This window comes from Labeo rohita, chromosome 15 (genome assembly GCF_022985175.1).
Source record: "Labeo rohita strain BAU-BD-2019 chromosome 15, IGBB_LRoh.1.0, whole genome shotgun sequence".
Lineage (NCBI taxonomy): Eukaryota > Metazoa > Chordata > Actinopteri > Cypriniformes > Cyprinidae > Labeo > Labeo rohita.
Genome location: NC_066883.1, coordinates 30,036,950 through 30,055,302, shown reverse-complemented (window position 1 = coordinate 30,055,302; position 18,353 = coordinate 30,036,950). Strand labels below are relative to the sequence as shown.

General features: G+C 33.2%; 2 protein-coding genes across 6 annotated transcripts in view; one reads left to right on the top strand and one right to left on the bottom strand.

The window, feature by feature from the left end:
• dhx16 (DEAH (Asp-Glu-Ala-His) box polypeptide 16) overlaps positions 1-18,353 on the top strand; it is a 41,882-nt gene that overhangs the window by 19,067 nt on the left and 4,462 nt on the right. For 3 of the 4 annotated variants that reach the window (XM_051128677.1, XM_051128678.1, XM_051128679.1), the window contains exons 2-18: positions 6,521-6,723; positions 6,809-7,044; positions 7,440-7,611; positions 7,725-7,781; positions 7,931-8,185; positions 8,764-9,003; positions 9,094-9,282; positions 10,331-10,441; positions 10,592-10,707; positions 11,246-11,456; positions 12,490-12,588; positions 13,369-13,521; positions 13,737-13,877; positions 14,837-14,999; positions 15,624-15,742; positions 16,000-16,067; positions 16,164-16,326. In XM_051128677.1, coding sequence (XP_050984634.1) covers positions 6,526-6,723; positions 6,809-7,044; positions 7,440-7,611; positions 7,725-7,781; positions 7,931-8,185; positions 8,764-9,003; positions 9,094-9,282; positions 10,331-10,441; positions 10,592-10,707; positions 11,246-11,456; positions 12,490-12,588; positions 13,369-13,521; positions 13,737-13,877; positions 14,837-14,999; positions 15,624-15,742; positions 16,000-16,067; positions 16,164-16,326 — 2,691 coding nt within the window. In that variant the 5' untranslated portion in view covers positions 6,521-6,525. Of the gene's footprint in view, positions 1-6,010; positions 6,110-6,520; positions 6,724-6,808; positions 7,045-7,439; positions 7,612-7,724; positions 7,782-7,930; positions 8,186-8,763; positions 9,004-9,093; positions 9,283-10,330; positions 10,442-10,591; positions 10,708-11,245; positions 11,457-12,489; positions 12,589-13,368; positions 13,522-13,736; positions 13,878-14,836; positions 15,000-15,623; positions 15,743-15,999; positions 16,068-16,163; positions 16,327-18,353 lie in introns of those variants that run through there. The other variant, XM_051128676.1, reaches the window with a different exon arrangement.
• On the bottom strand, positions 353-6,029 carry ppt2a.2 (palmitoyl-protein thioesterase 2a, tandem duplicate 2). 2 transcript variants are annotated; one of them, XM_051128686.1, is made up of 9 exons: positions 5,959-6,029; positions 4,876-5,052; positions 4,311-4,464; positions 3,033-3,128; positions 2,832-2,939; positions 2,664-2,747; positions 2,447-2,531; positions 2,134-2,188; positions 353-1,582 (listed from the first exon to the last, which is right to left on the bottom strand). In XM_051128686.1, exons 2-9 carry the CDS (start codon positions 5,029-5,031, stop codon positions 1,439-1,441), a joined length of 882 nt encoding a protein of 293 aa, XP_050984643.1. In that variant the 5' UTR covers positions 5,032-5,052; positions 5,959-6,029; the 3' UTR covers positions 353-1,438. The 2 variants fall into 2 exon arrangements, with proteins under 2 accessions (XP_050984643.1, XP_050984642.1); XM_051128685.1 differs by lacking the exon at positions 5,959-6,029 and having other exon boundaries at positions 355-1,582; positions 4,876-5,178.

Genomic DNA, 18,353 nt, shown 5'->3' with positions numbered 1-18,353 from the left:
GTTTAAACTTGTTACTTGCTAGCAACTGATTTCTTTATGGAAGCCTTGCGTTCAGATATTTCAATTCAGATCAATGTTTTGTGTCTATTTTACCCTGCCTGGTTTATGTTTCATGTTTCAAAATGATTAACAGTTGAAAATATTAGAATTTAGAAAAGTAATCAAAAAGAAATGTAATAAGTTACAATACTTTAATAAAGCAATTGAAAGTTACACTACTTATTACATTTTAAATAGGGTGACTTGTAATCTGTAAATGTAAATATAACCTATTATGTAGGTATATATATATATATACATTTTCAATTGCTTTATATATATATATATCTATATCTATATATACATATATATATATACACACAGTGTTGGGAAGATTATTTAATAACCTTAATAAATCAAAAGCCAGTATTACAAAATACAATATTAAAAAGTGTTATAAAGTAAAACTGTCTTTCGGTTTATTAGCCACAATAGGGAAATAAGAATAAGAATAATAACTTGCAGTAAATGGTAAAACTGTTTGCACTACAAACCAGTGTGTTCATAATTAAGATAATTAATACATTAAAATAATATGGTATGACACACTAATTTGCAATATTAAGCAGCAAAACAAGCTGTTTTGTACAGCTAAAATTAGCTGGACATGGATGAGACAGGAAGCCAGACCCATAAAATTTACAAATGGCCATGCCTGCACTTACAGCAAATTTAAGGTGGATAATGACGTTAACGGCAAGACTAATTTTTAAAAAGTATGTAAACAACTCACGCACCTAGATAAAACCCATTTGTTATGTCAAAATAAGACTTAAAATGGCATCAAAATATGATCTGTGAGTTTTTAGTGAGTAATTGGCTTGGTGAAATGTAACGTAAAAACCTGTGTCTGTGACCAATATTTAGTGAGCTTTGATAACTGATGATCCGAAAAATTTAAAAAGTTACAAGTTAAATATTAAAAAGAATAGTAAGTTCATAAGTTCATAAATAAAATATATTTAATAAATAGAATATTGATAATGTGAAAATATAAAAAAGATTTTTTTTTCTGTTTTCTTTTAAGTAATGTTTACTTAACCAGGAAAATGCAAATCTAATTAAAAAAATATAATTAGAATTTTTTATATCAATTTAATAATTTATTTTTGAATTTATTTGATTAAAAAATATTAGGCTTCCATTATTTCTGGTGGCAGGACAAAATAACTTGCTCACAATATTCAAATTGATTTGACATAAATAGAAAATTGCTAGAAAAATATATATTAGAAAATCATCCATTGACTACACAGATTATAAATTATCACATTCTGTTAGAAAAAAAATCTTAGGTGATTAATAAGTGTACAGTCATAATTTACACAAGACATGATTACATTGAGGATTGTGCTTATGCATGTAACAAGATCAGTTTCTTTTTTTCCTTCTCTGTAGATTAGGTCAGCCACTTGTCTATGCAGTTCTTGTAGACTGTGAGATTCGAATGCCAGGATGTATGGTGAACACCAGGGACGATATACTTGACCACGGCTCCTACTGAGTTGAGTGTTTTCAGGCCAAATGCATCTGTTAGATACCACTGGGAAAAGTGGTAAAAAGGCTTAGTAAAAACTAAATTGCACCACCAAATTCAAACCATTAAAGGAATAGTTCCCCTAAAAATGAAAATTTACTCAGGCCATCCAAGATAGTTTGTTTCTTCATAAGAACAGATTTGGAGAAATTTAGCATTACATCACTTGCTCACCAATGGATCCTCTGCAGCGAATGGGTGCCGTAATTTTTAGCATGTAAATGTTGCTTGCTCTGTGCATATTTCTCCTCTGATTCAGACAAGATAGATAAATAGATTGAGGACTCATACATCTTGATGGATTTGTTTCTTACAAACACACAGCTTTTTACTTGACAAGATTGATTGACTGGAATCATGTGGATTCTCATTCTGACGGCACCCATTCACTCCACAGGATCCATCAGTGAGCAAGTGATGTAATGCAGAATGCTCTGTTCTGATAAAGACACAAACTCATCTACATCATGGATTTCCTGAACTATTCTTATAAGAACCTAAACTAAATAATAATAAAATTAAAAGTAGTTTAGAAAGGAATAAATGTATCCACTCACATCCTGCTTTTCCATCTCTACCACAGTTTCATTGCTGTCATAAAACCCAAAAATACTGTGGGGGAAAAAGAGATAAACAGTAAAAAGATATGAAAGTCTGAGTATGTTTTATTCAGGACCTGAGATTGTGAACATGCTCCAAAAATGCACCACATAATCCTGTAAGACCTTTTAAAGTTCAAATGTCACTCTAAATATTTCTCAAATTCATTCCAGTCTGCTGAACTTCCACTGTTTAACCCTTTAGCAGCAAATAAGACAGTCGACTGACAAACTTTAGATGCTTAATATCATGTGATAAAATATTAGAGACCTTGACTCCCATGGTGTAATAACGCCGTCATCTTGTCCGCCGATTAGCACGAGCGTCTTTATGCGCAAGAAGCTGTCTCGCCACGCTGCAAGGAAACAGCAGCATGCAACATGACTCAAGGCCACTGAATTGAAAGTGCACAAACAACCCAAGCAAAAGCTGTCATCTGAGCAGCACATAAACACAGGTTAGCAAAAGTCGCGTCTTCTTAAATTACCTGTTGAATTAGCATGCTGTATCTCTCCATTCAGTGGGGCGAGATACTTGCTGCTGTTTAAGTATCTCTCTCTTTGGTGTGGATCTACAGAGAGAAAGATGTGCTGTAAATCAAATATAATGCAGAACTGTGATCAAACTGTCGCACGAAAGCGACACATCCGCTTACCATTCCAGTAGTTGCAGATAGATACCCTTTGTCCCCATGTAGTGTAACAGAACTGGTACAGTCTTGACTTGATAAATTTAGGGAAAAAATATTTCAAATAACACGAATCTGTAAAAGCATGGACAAAGCACTTATTTATGTGTATGATGCCAGAAAAGAGATGTTGTGGTGTGTAATGTAGGGATGATTAGACTGACTTACCTCCATACTGGCCAGCTAGTGGAGACGACAGGAATATCAGAGAGTGAACATTGTGTGTCGGAAGGGTTGCTAGAACTCCTCGACATATCAAACCACCTGTGCCAATCAAAAGCGTGGGGTCAATAATACTTTAATTGACCAAGGATGCATTAAATAGATTAAAAGTAGATCTAAAATACAGCTTTGCCATCACAGGAATAAATTACACTTTGAAGGGAACCCCGGGTATTAAGACTCCTATGCCTAATATAATGTAAATGATGTGTCTTACTAAAATATGTAGTAGAAAACCCATGAAGGATATCCATTATTTAAAAAATCCACATTGTTTTATACATATTTTTATACATACTCGGTGAGCTACTGGCGCTACCTGTTGCTATTTTTACCGCAACAAAGCTTGGAAAATAAAATACTAATACGATGCCACATTGTGCAGTTTTTGGTTGCAATTTTTAGTCGAAGAGCAACAATAGAAGGAATGTAAGTCTGCTTTTGTAGCGATAAGGAGAAGAAAAAAAAGGGAAGATGCCTGTGGACGAATAAAACTTTCTAAAGACCTGCGTCTTTGTTCTCTCCACTTTAGTCCGCCTTTGAGGCTTTTAGTAGATCACAACTACTGAAAGAGCTTACAGACGGCACAGACAAGAAACGCTAGATGCCATCCTGGCAGGATGTAAACATGCCAACACTTGTTGTGATGCTGCAGTCACTGAAGGAGTTATAATTTCAGTCAATATTTGGGGGTGTTTAGACCCCTAGTGGAGAAAAATCCATGGTGCAGCATTTGGTTTAAGCCTATGCTTATATCCATCGCCACCTGCAAGCTCTTTCAGTAGCTGTGGTCATCGTATCAGTATTTTATTTTCCGAGTTGTACTGCAGTAAAAATAGCAACAGGTAGCGCCAGTAGCTCACCAAAAGCAACCAAACGACATCATCAAAATAATGGTGTCCCATCATAGTCCAAAATATGTATAAAACAATGTGGATTTTTTAAATAACGCAAGTCTTTCATGGGTTTTCTACTACATATTCTACTACATATAGACATCATTTACATTATATTAAGCTATACAAGTCTTAATACCCGTAATTCCCTTTAAAATTTTAAATATATAAAAATAATAACAAATAGTTATTTTAAATTGAAATATTATTTCAGAATATTACTGTTTTTACTGTATTTTTGATCAAATAAAAGCAGCCTTGATGAGCTTAAGAGACTTTTTAAAAAAATAACACATAACAGCATCCTATTAGTTGTGAGTTTGATGACCTTGTGAGAAGCAGATGAGATGGACACCATCTTCAGCGCTCTCCATTATGGGTCTGATGGCCTCTCTGAATCCATCTACCTGTTGCCACAGTGATTTCATACTGGCAATGTAGTCATAAAGGGCTAGTGTGGTCACATTGGTACCTGGATGAGACTAAAACAGTGAAAAAGAGAAGTTGGTTAGTTTCATTTCTGATAAAAAAGGAGAACAATGTGCCAAATGTAGTGAAATGTAAGATAGAACTGAAACAACTTAAAAAAATGTTATGCAATTCAAAATTTGGTTGCTTAGAACTTAAATTGTGATTTTAAAAAGGTGCATTTTGTAGAGTAGTTAACCCAAAACTTGCTTGTTTAAAACTAACAACTACAGAAACTGGTAGTTGAAAAAATAAAAAATAAAAATAAAAAAACCTACACACAATATAATGTAAAATTTTAAATAATTTAAAAATACACAAAAAGTGCATTAGTTGTTTACTTAAATTAAATATACTTATATAGTAGTATAATATAATAATAAAATAATTTTAAATAAATAAACACATAAATAAGATTATCTTACCTGATTGATAAATTGAGCCAAAATCTCAAACTGTCTGGGTCCATCTAATATCCCGTGAACAATAATTACTGGTCTGTATCCCATGACCGAGGACAGCAGAAATACGGCCCATATAACAACAACTGGTCTGCAGCCATCACTCACCAATCCCCCCATAAAGCAATATCTCTCAATAATCTATAAATTGAAACCAATTTTTTTTCTTTAATCAAAATTATACTACTATTAAGTATCAATCAGACTAGTCTAACGGTGGCAAGAAGTGAAATGTGCGAAAAATTTGACCCTCGTTTATATCGGGTAAGTTGTTCCGCATGTGATGTTTTGTCACAGCTGAGGTGATACTTATATAGACCGCTTCCTCTCTCACACCAGATGATGTGGTTTATCGGAAGAAATGCAAGCATTTCAGATTATAACCAGAGAATATTACACATTGTTGACATATTTTTTCTTGAATGCTAATGATATCGAGTAATACAAAAGTGTCTAAAAAGACCTTAATAGTTTTTAAGTTTTTGACCACTACTGCTATTATTGATTATAGACTAAAATACATCGTTTTAATTAATATATTGAACATTCTTTGCAAAATATGCATACAAATCTTAAACAAAATATTATGTCATATTTAGGCATTATATTGCGCGTTCGTTTTAATACGAAAGTGCATTTGACACGTCCACTGGAAAATATGATTCATAATAAGCATAACACATCTGGTGGATCTTACCGCTTTAAATATGGACTTGTATTTTGACAGGAACCAAATACGATTGTTTTGTGATACAGGATTCAAATAACAGGGTTTTACACTAAAATATTTAACGTTACAATCTATTGTCTCCGTGCATTGGTGCCTGAAATAAAATCAAGCCCGTGACATCTATTTAATCTTTAAACATCTAATAACCACAAACAATCATCCCGATTTGCGCTGAGAAAAGTAGCTTGTACCACGTGTCCACGCCATCAGTTTCACTGAACTGGGTGATAATTAATCTTTTAAGCGAATGATTAAGAACCATAATAGCAGAACAGTTAGCAAAAACTACAATGTTTGAGCAGTTTTATATCAAATACCTTTCTACTCGCTTATTTTGTGCCTGTTTCTAGACCGCGTCTGAACGTTGTACTCAGACTTTTATTTTGACATGTCGCGCTTTGAACGTTGTGACCCGGAAGTAGCGTTAATGTTTTCATAGGAGAAAGCGTGTGGAGACGCTACACTAACGTAAGTCTGAAGTTTCTTTTTTAATTACGATGCAGGCGTATTTGTATTGTTTACGTACATAAAACACAAATTTGACTGTACACAGTGCGGTTGATTTAATGGGCACAAATCTTCTAAGTAACGTTACATCAATAAATGAAAAGAATGAAGTGTCCGCTGCTGACCTCTTCATTTCTATGCTCTAAATCGGAAAATAACAATTTCAGCTCTACAGAATGTTGCTTGCATACATAGTTTTCATTTTAAATAAGATTTGACGGCTTGTTTTGATTAAATATTGTATTCTAGTTGGTAACCCATCTCCTCATAACCTCGTTTTATGTGCTTATATTTATGTTATCTAGTGATTCACGTTATATTACGGTGAAAACCTTGTTGATACAGTCTTATGTGGTGTGTTCTTGTGCACAGTCACAATGGCCAATCTGGAACAGTGGGTTAGTGACCAGCTCCATGACATCCTGGGTTTGAGTGACCGATATGTGGCCCAGTTCATGATCGGTCTGGTGCAGAAGTCTTCTGGACCTCAGGACTTTGTGGCTCGGCTTCAGCAAACCGGAACCATCGATATTGATCAAAGAATCACAGCGTTTGCACATGAGCTGTACAACAAAGTAAGTAATTTTACTCAGTCTGTTTAATGGAATTCATAAATCAAGATATACAATTATATATCAATGTGTTGTCCTTCCATTTCAGGCTCCCAAAAAACATGTGGCTGAAAAACCTGCCCGGGCAGTGGAACGACAAGTCATGGAAATGGAGAGAAAAAACCAAACTTACACTCTTCTGGAGGACAGTGAGAGTGATGGAGAGACGGTGAGAGAAAGAGGAAAAGAGAAGAAAAGTAAAGACCGAGACAAAGGAAAGAAAAGAAAACACCTCAGACAGAAACGAGACGAAAGTCCATCCAGTGAAGAGGACAGTAAACAAAGGTAATTATGTTATGTTTTCAATCTTTTTATATACTGTGAACCCCCAAATATAAAGATTGTCTTGCGACGAACCCCTGTTCTAAGATTTTAAAGCTGCATCTTGTATAAAGAATTTCTACTGTGAAAAAATATTAGAAATGTCAAAATTATTATTAAGTTACGTCATTCATTTTTTTCCTTGCTCATTGTAGTATTGTGCTGTTAGATCCGTGTTATGTTTTTTTAATATTTTTTGCTAATTTCTTTACCAGAACCCCAACCCTGGGGTAGAAAATAAAATATTTTCAATTAAATATTTCAAATTTGGCTCATTCAATCAGAAAGTGACAAATATCCATTTTATCACTGTGCTTTAGTTCTCAGTGGTTTCTTATGTTTGTTTTTGACTCTTTCAGCTCTAAAGTCATTGACGAGCCAAAAAAAGCTGCTAAGGAAGAGGAGGAGGAATGGGAGAAAGAAGAGAGAGAGAGACTTCAAGATCTGGAGGAGAGGGATGCATTTGCTGAACGAATGAAACAGAAGGACAAAGACAAGACGAGACACATACTTGAGAGAAATGACAAAAAGGTAACTTAAAACAAGACCTTGCTACAACAAAATAATGTTTGATGGTTTCCTATTGATCGATCTCAGCATGAAGGAGATATGAGAGCTAATGCGTTGTGTTTTCATCATCTCAGGCTTATGAGGAAGCTCAGAAAAGACTCAAAATGGCTGAAGAGGATCAAAAGAAAATGGTGAGAAAGTCTTTAATTGTACTTACATGCACAAGAATGTTTTGTTGTTTGTTGGAAATGTGATCATGTAAACATGTTGACCTGATTAATACAATATTCCAGTTGCCATATCTGGTGATATCTATTAATATTCAGTGTGGTCTCTTCAGCTTCCAGAGTTAAGGAAACAGTCACGTCGGGAGTATCTGACCAAAAGAGAGCAGGAGAAGATTGATGACCTTGAAGCTGAAATTAAGGATGAGGAATACCTATTTTCAACTCAGAACCTCACAGATCGGGAAAGGAAAGAACTAGAGTACAAACGGCAGGTCAGAGACCTGGCCCGAGACTACAAGAAAGCAGGAGCGAAAGAAAAAGAAGAGAGAAACAACAGATACTACATGCCAGAGGAGATAAGAAGCAAGGTAGGTCTAAGAGATCAACTACAGTTTTAATTTAAAATGGTAGTGCTGGGATATTCAAGTCATTTACCAAAATCTAATATGCTTTTATTCAGCAAGAATGCATTAAATTGAGCAAAAGTGACATTAAAGATTTTTTATAATATTACAAAAGTTTTCTATTTCAAATGCATGCTGTTCTTTTAGAAACTTTCTGTTCATCAAAGAATCCTGGAAAAAATGTATCCAAATCCACATATTAGAATGATTTCTGAAAGATCACTTAAGACTGGAGTAGTGATGCTGAAAATTCAGCTTTGCATCACAGGAATAAATTACATTTTAAAATATATTAATACAAAAAACTGTTATTTTAAATTGTATTAATATTACTGTTTTACTGTATTTTTGATCAAATGAATGCAGCCTTGGTGAGCAGAAGAGACTTTCAAAAATCAATTAAAATCAATTCAATTAAAAATATATATATAAATAAATATATTATACGATTCTTATTTTATATATTTATATTATTTTATATTTGTATATTTTAAATACTTTATTGTTAAATGGTTTAATGTTTTTCTCTCTTCATCTTTCAGTCCATTCCTCAAAAAGACATGGACCTAGAGTTTGAAGAGACTCCCAGAGAGGGAGGTGGGGAGCAGGGCCGCTGGGAGGAGGCGAGAGTGGCCACCGCCACCCTGCAGTTTGGGGCCAGAGAAGAGCGGGAACGCCGCAAAAAGGAGGAGCAGGAGAAGTACCAGCTCATTTTAGAGGAAGAGGAGATGATCAACTTCGTCAGCACGGCCATTACTATGAAAGGGACGCTGTCGGAAAAGGTTAGCATCACTGAAAAAGTTTTCAATATATTTCTGTATGTCTTTAATACAAAAAGTAACAACAATCTTGTATATTCCTGTTTTCTTTAGGAAAGTGAACCTGAGTTATCACAGGCTGAGCAGCACAAGCAATCCATCCAGGAAGTGAGGCGCAGCCTTCCCATCTTTCCTTACAGAGAAGATCTTCTCGCTGCCATCAGAGACCACCAGATCTTGGTCATAGAGGGTGAAACCGGATCTGGCAAAACCACACAGATCCCTCAGTATCTACTGGAAGATGTACGTTATTATAAAGCATATTTATTGGCAAATAGCTTTGGGATTTTTGTGGAGCCAGTGGAGGTTCATATGTGCGTTTCTACACATGCAGGACCTCTTTTTTGAAAATGGTTTTTATAGTGGTGTTTAGAGCCATATTTTGATGTGTTTCACATTAGCTTTGTTTTTGTTTAAGTTTACAAGTCTTTGTGCTCAAAATTAAAATAAAGTATGGTACAATATGTGATAGAGTTGAGGTCAAACGTGTACATACACCTTGCAGAATCTGCAAAATGTAAATTATTTTACCAATATAAGAGGGATCATACAAAGTGCATGTTATTTTTTTATTTAGTACTGACCTGAATAAGATATTTCACATAAAAAGACATTTACATATAGTCTACAAGATTTTTTTTTATTTTTATTTTTTATAAAAATGACCCTGTTTAAGAGAGTTTTGCACTTGATTCTTAATACTGTGTTGTTTCCTGAATGATCCAATGATTTTGTTTAGTGATAGTTGTCCATGAATCCCTTGTTTGTTCTGAACAGTTAAACTGCCTGCTGTTCTTCAGAAAAATCCTTCAGGTCCCACAAATTCTTTGGTTTTCCAGCATTTTTTGTGTCTTTGAACCCTTTCCAACAATGGCTGTATGATTTTGACATCCATCTTTTCACACTGAGGACAACTGAGGGACTCATATGCAACTGTTACAGAATTACTAAATGAAAAAAAAGATATTTAGGCAAAATCAGAAAAATGTACACACATCTTATTTTGTTTAGGTAACAACTCAGTGTTAAGAATCAAGTGTATGTAAATTTTTGAACAGGGTCGTTTCTAAAAATTCAACTGTTTTACTTGTGGACTATATGTAAACAACTTTTATGTGAAATATCTACTACTAAACAAAAAATAACATGAATCTTGTATGATTCCTCTTGTTTTGGTCAAATAATTAACATATTGCAAATTCTGCAAAGTGTTTTTAAACTTTTGACCTCAACTGTATAATAAGGCCTAGTTGCAATTCTTGATTGGTATGGTTTGTCTTTTCTTTATTAGGGTTATACTAATGGAGGAATGAAGATTGGCTGCACTCAACCTCGAAGAGTGGCGGCCATGTCTGTAGCAGCCAGAGTCGCACAGGAAATGAGTGTCAAACTAGGAAATGAGGTCATTAACCATTTTATTATGTGTAATTTATAAATGATGAGCTTGCGGACTTGCTATTGTGTTTGTGTACATTTGTATGCCTCAGCACTATGGTTTTTGTATGTGAATTTGTAGTTTTTTAATCAGCTATATTGTCATAATTTTCCACAGGTGGGCTACAGCATCCGTTTTGAGGACTGTACGTCAGAACGCACCATTCTTAAGTACATGACTGATGGCATGTTACTCAGAGAGTTTCTTACGGAGCCCGACCTTGCCAGCTACAGGTAAAAACTTGCCTTACAGAATTAATATTTTAATACTGGTAACACTTTACAATAAGATTCCATTAGTTACTGTATTAACTAACATGAATGAATAATGAACAATACTTTTTTTTATAGTATTTATTCATTTTAGTTAGTCATTAGTAAATGAAAATGCAGTCATTCATTGTTAGTTCATGTTAGTTTACAGTGCATTAACTAATGTTAACAAACACAACTTTTAATTTTAATAATGCGTTAGTAAATGTTGAAATTAACGTTAAGATAAATAAATGCTCTAGAAATATTGTTCATTTCCTAGTTCAAGTTAACTAATGTTAACTAATGAACCATATTGTAAAGTGTTACCTTGATATTTAATATTTTAATTATGTAAGGTAAGGAAACGTACCTCACAGAATTCATATTTCAATATTAACGTTTTAATATTTGATCTTTTAATTTTGTAAGGTTGCCTTATTAATATTTTTGACAGTTTTAAATAACATGACTGCCATCATTGCTTTCTCTCTTTAACTGGCCGTTTTTCTGTCGTCAGTGTGATCATCATCGATGAGGCCCACGAACGAACGTTACACACAGACATCCTCTTCGGTCTAATAAAAGACATTGCACGTTTCCGCCCTGATCTGAAGGTTCTGGTGGCCAGCGCCACTCTGGACACAGAGCGTTTCTCCTGCTTCTTTGATGACGCACCCGTATTTAGGATTCCAGGTCGTAGGTTTCCCGTAGACATCTACTACACAAAGGTAATGGACCGTGATTAAGGCACAAGACATTGAGTTTGTCATACAGTGACATATATATTGGGGGTGTAATGTATGCTCATTAAAGTTAATCTTTAGAAAAGGAAAAATTAATAATGCTGGTAAATGTAATTTTTAACAAACTTAATTCCATTTTCATGTAATGTTGTGATGCCTAAATTCACTTTAAGGATTTCAAATGATTTTAGGTTTTAGTGTTTTATTCATTTAGACTAAATAGTATGTAATTTTAATATCAGGTATTAGACATAGCATAATTAAAAAATAATGATCACCTTATCCACTAGACCTTTTCAGACATAGTGTAAGATTTTTGCCTTCATACGTGCATTGCATATTGTTAATATTAGAGCTGTCAGTTGATTACATTTTTTTAATCCAATTAATTACATGATGTTTCGACCCACCGGTACTTTTTATTCTGTACTGTAGTCTCTGTGTAATAACGAAAACATTTATTTCAGTGAAAAAAAAAAAAGTCCCAAAATTCTCAATTTCAACATTTAACAGTCTTCAACAGTCTTTTCTTTTTTTCCCATAAATTCTTGTTTATAATTTTTTTGCCAAACAAACAGAGGTTTACTGTTAAAATTAATACATGGAAGAAAAATTGTGTAAATATTCACTTTAAAAAGTTTTAATAATTGTAGTATTTTTTTCTACAATTAAGTGGTTAATCTTGTAGTAATATTTATTTTTTTATCATTCAGTTGTTTATTTAAATTTGGCAGAAATGGAATATATGACGTATTTCTTTAAAATTAGCATTTCTTTCTGGCTACTTTTTTTAATAGGTTTCTATGTAAGTACTTTAGCGAGTTTGAAGTAAAAGTATTTGATGGATGTATACTATGTGTCAGGAGCATTCACTCAGTATCATTTTCTCATTTTTAGCTAGTCTTGCATCTGAACTCTTCATATAAAGACCTACATTTTACTGTACAAAAGTGATACAAGACTTATATACTTCTGTTGCATGTAAAACTGTACTTTTACATATATATATTTGTTTCAGGCTCCGGAGGCCGACTACCTAGAAGCATGTGTCGTGTCAGTGCTACAGATCCATGTCACGCAGCCAGCTGGAGACGTACTGGTGTTTCTCACAGGACAGGTCAGTCCTTGACGCTCAGTCTGTTTATAGTTCATATTTCCCTTGTGGAAGGATATGAGCTGTATCTATCAATGCATACATCTATTAAGAGTAGCTGTGTTGTGTCTGAGTCATGACGTAGCAGTAAACAAGTTTCTCCCATATGTCATCATCAGTTTTTCCCTTAGACACAGTCACCTCTGGCTACTTGATAGTAACATTTATTTTCTATAAAGCTGCTTTGAAATGATATGTGTTGTGAAAAGCGCTGTACAGATAAACGTAAATTAAAAAAAAAAAAGTAGCTGATTATTTTATTATAATACATATTTTAATTTTTACATTTTATATTATGTATATTTTAATATATATTTATTTTAATATATATACATTTTCATACTTTATTTTTTTATTTTAAAACTTTAATATATAATTTTTTTTTATTTATATATATTTTTTATTTTATTTCTATTTATTTTATTTTTTATTTTTAAACTTTAGTATATTATGATATTATTTTCTGATGTATAAATTGGCTCAAGTGAGTGAAGGTAAGCTCGCGTCACGCTGCGTCCTTTTCCTGTCTCTTGCCTTTGTTTATCGCTAAAGACATAAAGAGCACTAATGTGAAATAAAAAAATACTTTTCTTGTCAAAATGGAAAAGCCGTGATGACCCAGAAAGATTTGATCTTCGGGTATTTATGTATTTATGTATATCGGGACAGTTTGTGGATCATCCATAGCGTAGATAATATTTATATTGACAATATTGATGTTTACTATGTCCTCTGGTGTTGCAGGAGGAGATTGAGGCGTGCTGTGAACTTTTACAGGAGAGATGTAGGAGACTGGGCTCGAAGATATCAGAGCTCATTGTTCTGCCCATTTATGCCAACTTGCCATCGGACATGCAGGCCAAGATCTTTAATCCCACTCCGCCTGGTGCACGCAAAGTAAGAACGCCATTCCCTTTGTCCTCCAGCAGGGGGGGAAGCATGTCTGTTAAAATCAGTGGAAGATTGCACATATTTACTTGTAAATGTTTTCTTAGCTGACGCTTTTATTTTATGTAAATGTTTTTCTTTTGAAGCTTTTGTTGGTCATATTGATAAATATGCTAAACTCTGAATATGAGTTTCTTTGGTGTGGAATTTTTGTGCTACTTCAGGTTGTGGTGGCCACAAATATTGCAGAAACGTCTCTCACGATCGACGGCATCATCTACGTGATTGATCCAGGTTTCTGCAAACAAAAAAGTTACAATGCAAGAACAGGAATGGAATCTCTCATCGTCACTCCCTGTTCACGAGTAAGAAAAGCATCCAGCAACAACGGAAATGTTCTCTCACATTAATTTGTAAAGTGTACAGTGGACACAAAAGTGTTTAGACATACGTAGTCATTTAGAGAATAACATTTAGAGAATGATTTATGCATGTAACAAAATGTATTTTAATAATGTATTGTTGTTGTTATTATTAATCATTATTAATAATTAATTATTATAAATAGCAACAGCAACAATTATTTGCATTCTTGATCATTATTAATAGTTATAGATCCTAGTTAATTGTTATAAAATAATACAGGTTATTTTGTATTTATTAGTAATACAAGTATTAATCATTATCTATAATATTCATGATAAAATAACATTATTATAATATCACTATATATTGTAATAATATAGTTAAATGTATAACAACGATAACATTACTATTCAGTATCATAATTAGTATCATACTGTTCAGTGTCATAATTAATAATAATAAATAAAACAAACTATTTTAAAAATAATGAGAAGTATAAGAAGAACTTTTATTATTACATATAAATTATTAGATCAGAGTATTATATTATTTTGTAATCTGAGTCTGAATGTGGGAAAAATATTTATAGAGACAGGAAGTGATTATTGTTATTCAAGTCTTAAATCACTCGTTGAGTTATTTTATTTTTTTATTTATTTATTTTTTTTCAGGAACAAATTATGCTTCTTTATTTTAAATACTGAATATAGTTTTTTTTTTTTTTTTTTTAACATATTTATTATTTCATATTTTCTTACTCTTTATACATTACTAAATGAAGCAGTTCGGCTGTTTTTATACACTTTTTTTGTATTTAGCTATCATTTTTATTGCAGATTGTTTAGTTTTTTCTTTTCTTTTTTCTTGGTGTTTAACAACCTTAAAACCATAAATAATATATATTGTTTTTTTTTATGGTTTGAACGAGTGATTAATAACGTGTTTTATTATCATGCAGGCCTCTGCCAATCAGAGAGCAGGTCGTGCAGGAAGAGTGGCTGCTGGGAAATGTTTTAGGCTGTACACCGCCTGGGCCTTTAAACATGAGATGGAGGAAACCACAGTCCCTGAGATCCAGAGAACAAACCTGGGCAATGTGGTTCTGCTGCTCAAAAGTCTCGGTAAAAATTAATGAATGAATTAATCAGTTTTTCTTCACAACTTGACCATGACAAATCCCACATGCCAGTTATTAAAGTGATCAGTTGAATATACTGGAGAAGAATGCATTTGCTTATTTCTGGTAGAGATGGCTGAATTGAACATTTAGACACTTAAGCACAACTTAAGAATGTGCAAATGTCATTGCATTTGATAGAACATATCAAACCAAGAGGCACAAAATTAGCACCTATAATTAGGCATTCATTTATTAAGTTGCTTTTTGTTACTATGTTACAGAACTGCTCTATAATTTAAATTATATACACCAGTAATAGCATGATTTAGCAAATATTTGGTATAAATGAATGCTTTCACTCCGCTGATACTGATTGTATTTGTGTCAGATAATGTTAATTATGGCTTAAGTGTCCAAATACTTTTTAGGTCAATCCGCTTAGGTACTGTTAAGCGTCTATAAATATTTTTGTTATGACAAACAATGGCAATTTTAGGTGTGGAACTGGACCTTTAATGCATACATAAATAGACGTGACACACTTATTCACTCCCTGTAATCAAGCACAATATGTGTTTTAATATGTGTTTAAGATCTGACATGTTTTTCCTGGTCTTTGTGGCAGGCATAAATGATTTAATTCATTTCGACTTCATGGATCCTCCTCCTCACGAAACGCTGGTGTTGGCACTGGAGCAGCTTTATGCCTTGGGCGCCCTTAACCACCTCGGTGAACTCACTAAGGTATGAAAAAAAAAAAAAGAACCCTAAATTAGCCCTATAATTATGCTACATTAGAATACTTTTGGTTTTTTAAACCCTCATAAACCTCAGTAAACTTAGTTGTGTTTACAACACATTTACAACAAAATGCTGGGTAAAATAAGGGTACTAGACCTGGCAATGGACTGTAAATAACAGCTTTCCATTGATTGAACTATGCCAACATTTAGCTCTTTCGTCCTCGGTTTTGACTTCATTTTGTTTCTTTTGCATTGTAGCTCGGCCGAAGGATGGCTGAACTTCCTGTAGACCCCATGCTAAGTAAAATGATTCTGGCTTCTGAACAGTGAGTCTAAAATACAAAGAAACAATTATGAAACCATCATTTTCAAGCTTATATGCAATTTGTCATGTTTTAAACGTTCGTTGATCTGTCCTTCAGTTATAAGTGCTCAGAGGAGATTCTGACCATCGCGGCCATGCTGTCCGTGAACAACTCCATCTTCTACCGGCCCAAGGACAAAGTGGTTCATGCCGACAACGCTCGGATGAACTTTGTGGTACCAGGAGGAGATCACATGGTGCTGCTCAATGTATATACACAGGTATGTTTATGTTTGCACTTAGAAATATCACTCAAAGCATGATTCTGACAACTGTGACTCTGGACGCTTTTACAGCCCAGCCTGTTCTGAAAAAAATGATTTGTTACTGTCAGAATACTCATTGCATCTAGCATGACTTCCTTATGGGAGACGTGCATCAGTTGGATTGCTGAACAGGTTATGCAGGCCTGTGCAGACGTGTGTTTGTGTGTAGATGCTGTACAAAGAACTTCTTGTCTGGTACAATTATAACTTTGGAATGAACAGGTGTTTTGTAATGACTATTCAAACAGCAGAAACATTGTGTTAAAGACATTTTGGACAGCATTTGGCACGTAATACAAAAGATTAGAATTAGATGATTTATAATTACTAAGTTACAGAAGTGCTCAATTTAAATCAATAAAGCAGCAACGTTAATCAACGTTCATTACAGTTACTGCTGATCCTGATTTTATTTGTGCCATACAATATTGTTTTGTAAAAATATTTCTGCCTTTTTGAGTAAAAAAAAGTCTTATAATCCCAAACAAAGTTTACTTACAATCAATTCAGCTTTTCGGCTGGACCAGCTATGCTTATTTTTTGTGAAATATTCAGATTTTTTCCACCATACTTTTTATTATTGATTTATTTTTTTTAACAAAACAGTGTCAATATTAGGGCTGGGTTTTGACACAAATTACACAATTAATTCGATTCTGATTCAAAAGCTTGATTATTTTGGATATATATCAGGTATAGTACATGCCAAATTTTCTCAAGGATAAAAAAAAATGTCAACTAATGCTACAAAATATACATGAGAGTTAGTTTGTACTACATTACTATAATATTGAAGGTTAAAATTAACTGATTTGTATACAATCACTTAAATTACATTAAGTTCAAGTTTTTATAATAATAAAGTTACAATTATGTAATTATATTTTTAATCCAATTTGTTTTTATAAATATAAACATTTAAATGGCGGCTGTCATAAAAACTTAATTCAAACATAAATTAAACATTAAAGAACAGTAAAAATGATTTACAATAAATATGTTTTATGGTGTATATATTTAGCAAAGTGTTCCTCTCTAGAGTTATTCTAGCTGACTAACGAGTTTATGGTCACCAATTATGTTTTTTTTTTTTTTTTTTTTTCTGAGATAACTGTGACTGTATGTGACAATGTTTACATGCTATTATATTGATGTATTTCTGTGGTTGAAACACTGATTGGGCAATAACAGGATTTTGAGAAGTTATACTCAATCTTACACCTTTGGATGTTTATTTATGTTTATTTCCTGCTGAACCTGTTATTAAAGCAGAGGAGACAGATCAGTTCATGTGCACTTGGCGCTGCCACTTCTCTTGAACTGAAGTGCTACACATTAAACAGCTCCAAAACAGCATTTATTCTATGAATACTGTAAAAAAAATTGACAGAATTTGAAATGAAACTTTGTTTTGTATCAAAAGTAATAAAGCACAAAGCTTATTACGATTTATTGGATAGGAGACGCGCTACAATATTCCGTTCATTAACTGAAAACAGCATTTATTCTGTCAATACTGTAATAAAACTAACAGAATTTGAAATCTGAGACTTTGTTTTATATCAAAAGTAACGAAGCACAAAACTTATTACGATTTATTAGATAGGAGATGTGCTACAATATTCCGTTCATTAACTGAAAACAGCATTTACTCTGTGAATACTGTAATAAAATTGACAGAATTTGAAATCTGACACTTTGTTTCATATCAAAAGTAACGAAGCACAAAGCTTATTACGATTTATTGGATAGGAGACGTGCTACAATATTCCGTTCATTAACTGAAAACAGCATTTATTCTATTAAACAGTAATAAAATTGACAGAATTTGAAATCTGAGACTTTTCTTATCAGAAGTAACAAAACTTATTATGATTTATTGTTTAGGAGACGCACTACAATATTTTGTTCATTAACTGAAAACAGCATTTACTCTATGAATACTGTAATAAAATTGACAGAATTTGCAATCTGATACTTTG

Bases quoted from the DNA above. Each gene is read 5' to 3' on its own strand.
- ppt2a.2 (XM_051128686.1), bottom strand. From the start codon at position 5,031: ATGGGGGGATTGGTGAGTGATGGCTGCAGACCAGTTGTTGTTATATGG. The intron at 2,940-3,032 runs GTAAGTCAGTCT...ATGCTTTTACAG, and splicing joins ACTAGCTGGCCAGTATGGAG to ATTCGTGTTATTTGAAATAT. The intron at 2,532-2,663 runs GTAATTTAAGAA...GTTTCCTTGCAG, and splicing joins ACAGCATGCTAATTCAACAG to CGTGGCGAGACAGCTTCTTG.